The 6,000-nt window shown below is 43.2% G+C and overlaps 1 protein-coding gene across 1 annotated transcript in view; it reads left to right on the forward strand.

Annotated features, from left to right (window-relative positions):
• The window catches only part of glg1a (golgi glycoprotein 1a), a 46,623-nt gene that overhangs the window by 40,056 nt on the left and 567 nt on the right, over positions 1–6,000 (forward strand). Inside the window, exons 22-25 of the mRNA XM_029432967.1 lie at positions 738–845; positions 1,471–1,591; positions 1,902–2,008; positions 2,447–6,000. The exon at positions 2,447–6,000 is cut by the window's right edge and continues 567 nt beyond it. Coding sequence (XP_029288827.1) covers positions 738–845; positions 1,471–1,591; positions 1,902–2,008; positions 2,447–2,614 — 504 coding nt within the window. The 3' untranslated portion in view covers positions 2,615–6,000. The remainder of the gene's footprint in view (positions 1–737; positions 846–1,470; positions 1,592–1,901; positions 2,009–2,446) is intronic.

Below are 6,000 nucleotides of genomic sequence, written 5' to 3' on the forward strand. Positions count from 1 at the left end.
AAAACATTACCATACCGATATAATATAAAGTATTATCCATGATCTGATAATGAATATATAAGTATATTGTGTGTATTATGAAGTACTGGAATCATTTGGCCAACAGGGGGCGATGACGATACGAGAAGAAAACCGGCTTTGATCGGTAGTTTAGGTGGAAACGGTTGTGATTGGCTGGAAAGACTTTTAAATGACTTACATTTCGTGAATATAAACTTCTTACACTTCTAAAGTTTTATTACGTGTGAAGACATTAAAAGTCGAGTAAATACTTGAAAATAATCTTTTTTGTCATCATCCCCAACGGAGCTTTGTTCGCAGACGGGCGTCAAATGCACAAAATCATGAAAGCTTTAAAATATACAAACGTTAATGATGAGAAAATAAATTTAAAATGTGAATTACATAAAAATAAAGCCCGTCAGCTCCTTCCTGCACAATAACCCCCCGCGGTGCTGCTGCTCCTACGCTTTTCAGTCTTCATCAAAAGCAGTCGAGTGACTGATCCTGATGCAACTTGGCAAGTGGAAATTAGTACAGCTGATGCAACTAATATGCAAATTATCACAAGATGTCATCTGGCTACCGCAACAAAGCTGAGTGGAAGTCTGAAGAACTGCTGACAGACAGTTTTTTGCTATGTGAAAACTAAAATCGCACAGATTTGCTGACAGTGAACAGGGGGGGGTTCGGTGCAGCTCACACGGCCGGTAATAACTGTGTTTGTGCGTTTGCAGATTTCCAGGCTGTGTCCGGAGGAAGCAGCAGCTCAGGAGCAGACGGGGCAGGTGGAGGAGTGTCTGAAGGTCAACCTGCTGAAGATCAAACAGGAAGGATGTAAGAAGGTAAACAACCTCACTGCTGCCTTCACCGACCACTGAGAGTGTAGTAAATCCCAGCGTCATGATGTACAGCCAGACGCAACATGTCTGTAGCTCTTTGTGCAAATGAACGATGTTCGCCGCTTCCCTGAGATAACGCAAATACCAACACATTGATGTTTTACAGCCGGCCGTGTTTCCCTTTGTAAGAACATTTGGAACAACAGCTGTTGTCCAGACATGTTGCAGCTGTTTCCTCTGGGAAGTAAAACCTGCTGGACAAAGTGAATATATTTCATCTGCAGCTGTGTTGTTCAGCTGGAGCACTTTGATTTCTGTGACTTGGTGCAGTTTTGGAGAAAATGTTATTATGAACATACAATTGATTTTTAATTTTCCATGCAAGAAAAGTGACAACAATGTTTGTGTACGCCGTCAATTATAGTTTTTAGAAAGAAAGAAAATTGGAATCGCCAGCTTAGATTGTAAAAAGAATCCGCCAAGAAAATTGCAATCGATGCGTCTGTAATACTTTATGTAGAGAATGAGAATTAGTTTCAGACTGCATCGTCTGATCATCCTTTTTTCTCCTCTTCCTCTTCATTCCATCCCTCTTTGTCTTCTCTCCCTCCTCCTCCTCGTCCTGCAGGAGGTGTTGAACATGCTGAAGGAGAGTAAGGCAGACATCTTTGTCGACCCCGTCCTCCACACGGCCTGCGCTCTGGACATCAAACATCAATGTGCAGCCATCCCACCTGGCAGAGGGCGGCGTGAGTCCACAAACAAACGCACCTCAGCTCAAAATCACATGAATTAAAACACAGGAATTCAGATGTGACTTTATTGCTTTAGAAGATAAAAACTTTAAGTTTAGCCTCATATAATTTGGACATTTTGCTGAAACCATGTAACCAGGACAATATTACCAAAGCGTCACGTGATACTGAGATCATAAAAAGTCTTCTCTTCGCCGAATGTAAAGTTTTCTGTTTGGATGTTATATAAACATTATTCAGCGTCAGTGTTAAAACTAAGATGTATAAAAAGACACAAGATGACGAGTTGATGCTGTTTCCTCAGAGATGTCGTGCCTGATGGAGGCGCTGCAGGACAAACGTGTTCGTCTGCAGCCCGAGTGCAAGAAGAGACTTCAGGATCGCATCGACATGTGGAGCTACGCTGCCAAGGTACAACTTCCTCCCGCTGCCATTGAACCCCTCTGAGCAGGAGCGCACACACACACACACACACACACACACACAAAATATTATTAAACCTCTTTTACTTTTAATTTGATGTAATGAGCTTTTAGCAAATCAGTTTCAAGGTATTTAATTTAAATTGAGTGAACAAGCTGCATGTGACCTTTACAGGGATCCTTTATTTTGAAAATAATTGAATAAGCTGCATAAAGGTTTAAAAGTTGCTCTTATTTTGAAATTGATAGGATGAGTAATCTGTTCAAGGGACTTTTTTTAAAGGTAAATTTGTTTTGAAACCGTTTTATTGAGCTGCGCAAAATGTAGTTTAAATGGGCTTTTATTTTGCAATTTAGTTAACAAGCTGTTTTAAAATGGGCTTTTATTTTGAAATTCATAAAATGAGTTCACTTCACTTCCTTTCAGGTGGCTCCTGCTGATGGTTTCTCAGACCTCGCCATGCAGGTAATGACGTCTCCCTCCAAGAACTACATCCTGACCGTGATCGGCGCCGGCGTGGCGCTGCTCTTCATGATGGGGCTGCTCTGCGGCAGATTCACCAAACGTGTCACACAGGAGCTGAAGGACAGGTAGACCCCGCCCACTCTGGGGTCAGGACACACCCACAGGAGAAACGACCACCGTTTAAAATACACCCTCCCCCCTCTTTAACCTGCCTCACCTCCACAACTTCTTCATTTACAATCCTTTTCATCACTGGAATGACATTTCCCACAATCCCGCAGAGGAAGGTGGGCTTGATCAGTGACTCAACTGCTCTTCCTCCACATGAGCCCGCCCACTCCCCGGCAGGCCACGCCCCCTGCTGCCTCTTCTTCTTCTTCATTTTCTTCTTCTCTTCCTGAGATTCGATACAGAGCGCCAGGTCCTGTAGTTTCACCCTGCAACTCGCCTGACGTAGATGCAGTATTACTCCGCTTTTTTTCTTCTTCTTTTCCTCCTCCTCCTCCCTTCGCTGTGGATTGGGGGTGAGGAGAGGGAGGGGGGTGTGTAAGGATGTGGGGGTCAGAAGTCAAAATAAGGGGTGAAGGAGGTGAATGAAATCATATTAAGTGTAAATGTGTAGAAAGTGGTTATGGGAAATGCTCATGTATAGAGCAGTTTAATGACAGTATTTTAATGACGTGTGTGTGTGTGAGTGAGTGAGAGAGTGAGAGTGTGTGTGAAACTGTCTTTCCACCATATTGTTCTAGTCTGTCCTGCTTGAGGGTATTTGGGGGTTGTTTTGGTTCTGGATATATCTTTTTTTTTTTTTTTTTTTTTTTTTTTGATTGTGTTAGTTAGATTTTATCGCCATGGGACTGCCAGGTGGGCGGTGCCAACCATCCAGCCCCCCACATATGAGAATAAGAGGGCGGAGGGGACACATTACAAACGCTCCCTGCCGGCTCGGTCAACGTTTTCGTTCTTCTTTTTTTACAGCAGGAATTATTTGTGGATATTTTTCTTTTTTCTTTCTGAAACACCAGACCTGGCAACCTCAGCTCTCCTCTATTGCAGTTCGATTTTTCCCAGCTCATCCTGTGCCGTAAACGCACCACGCACGTCCACCTTCGCTGCTCCCGGTTTAGCTGGTTGGGACGTTTGCTTGGCATCACGCTCGCCTTCTGGAAACGCTGTCTGGTTTTTAAGTCTGGAATCATCCCGGTCTGATCCAGAGACTGGGCGGAGCACACACACTGGGCTTTCTTATTTTTCTGAAGTCATGAACTCACCGAGCGGCTGTTGGTATCGTGCCGGTTGGTACGGTGAAGCTGAAAGCAATGCAGGAAAAAAAAGTAAAGAAATGAAAAGATTCTAGATGATTATAGAGACGTGAACATTCTTGTGTAAAGATGATACTGGAATCATTGCACATTTTTCGTTCTCTTTTTTTTCTTTTCATATATCTATAAATATATATATATTGTTTTGTCATAGCCTTATTTATTTGTTTACTAATGGTCAAAGTTTTTTTTTTTGCGTTTTATTTTATATGATTTGAATGTTCTCTGGTTGCCTTTTCTCCAGCAAGCGAGCGTCCCCACTTCCTGCAGGGGAGCGAGGATATGAAGGAGGATTCAGGCAAAGGTTTGACATGTGGCAGTGAACGCCTCTCTGGTGGGCAGTGAACGCCTCTCTGGTGGGCAGTGAACGCCTCTCTGGTGGGCAGTGAACGCCTCTCTGGTGGGCAGTGAACGCCTCTCTGGTGGGCAGTGAATGCCTCTCTGGTGGGCAGATGTGAGTTAGATTTCTTGAAGACAGCAGCTGAACTCGAGCGGCTGTTACACACGGCGTCCTGAATACTTTTGCGATGCTTTGTTCCAGATCAGACGGACGAGCTGGGTGACAGAAAGGTGAAGTCCCGCCCCTTCCGATGTCCCACAAGGGATCTTATTTCGGGAAACCTATGTACTGTAGTCATCGACAAGACGCGTATATATTATTTATCCCGTTTAAATTGTATCATGAATTACACGCATGATATAAAAGATAATTTTTGAAGGTCATTAAAGTCGCAGTTTTATCGTAGTACCATTTAGTTCAGTGGACTCTCGTCTCGCACAATATACGCCACCAACACTAGCTAGCTTGTTTACTTAGCCATGTTCCACGCGCAAATGTTCTTTTTAACATCCGGGGAAACCGACAGAACGAGTACTCGTGTGGTAAATCTTACTACGACACACGCGGATCGTAGCTTCACTTACGCAACTTTTGGGTGTCTAATTACGTACATTCTCGTCGCTGACTCCCGTACATAGTTCTTCCGAAAATACGATCCCGTGGAGGTCCACCGGTCGGAGAGGGACCTCGCGTCTCTGTCGGTGCATCGATATCTTTAATGTGATGATACTTTGGGGATGACCACTGGTGCTTTCATGCACCATTAACACTGATATGAACAGAAGGTTATTCCACGGTGTTGGACAAGTTCAGAAAACTGTTAAATTGAACTGCATCAGCGTCTGAAGAAGAAACTCACCATCGTACTTTTCACCACTTAGCCTGAACATGAAATGTATTAGAAGTAAAAGTAGTTTTCTTCAGTCCAGCTCTAAATGAACCAAACCACAGGTGTGAAAACCAAAACATGTTTGTCTCGTATCAAGTCTTTGTAGTTTCTTTCTGCTTCGTCACATCAGTGCCAAGTAACTGATCCTGGATGTGAGCAGAGGAAAGAAGCACGCACAAAACAAAGACCAGGTGAACCCAAACTGGATGATTTAAGCTCAAAGGTCCACTTACTCGCTTCCTGGTGGGCTTGGGCTGCATCTCATGGTCTTCTTCGGCGAACAGTTTGATTTTTCTCAATGAAAACCGAGCGTACTTGTTTCTGGATCTGGTTTATCTGATGTGTAACTTCAGCCTGCAGGTTGTTGCCGGAGGAAGAAGGTGGATTTGGTTTTCCGGTGTGATCGTACGTTGGGGTACGGAAGCCCTGAGGGGCAAATGAGAAACTATTCTGGGAAAAAAGTTTTTTGCCACGAAAAATAATCATTTGTGAAACTGACGGAAAAAATAAAGTTTTGTCTTGAAGGTTTTTCTAAATTCCTTTTTTTCATCTGTAAAAAGATTTTATTTTATTTTTTTCACAAAAACGTTTTGCTATATTTTGTGAAGTTTGTTCTTGTAAAACTAATTTCAGCCACCAGAGCCTGATGTGCAATCCCCCCCCCCCATGTTTCCCCTCTACCTGTTTCACAAATGGAAAAACATTTTCCATCCATTTGTCATAAACACCGGAGAGAAAATGAAACGTAGAAACGTTTCGTCGAGCTTTTTGGTCTCGGTGTGAAGACGGAAACGAAACGTTTTTTAAAAGTTGACCGAGAGTCTCTTCCAGCTCGAGCCGATCATGTGTTCATGTGTTCATGTGTACATGTGTTCATGTGTTCATGTGTACATGTACACATGTGTTCATGTGTACATGTACACATGAACACATGTGTACATGTGTTCATGTGTTCATGTGTACA

Source organism: Cottoperca gobio, chromosome 6, assembly GCF_900634415.1.
Source record: "Cottoperca gobio chromosome 6, fCotGob3.1, whole genome shotgun sequence".
Classification (NCBI taxonomy): Eukaryota; Metazoa; Chordata; class Actinopteri; order Perciformes; family Bovichtidae; genus Cottoperca; species Cottoperca gobio.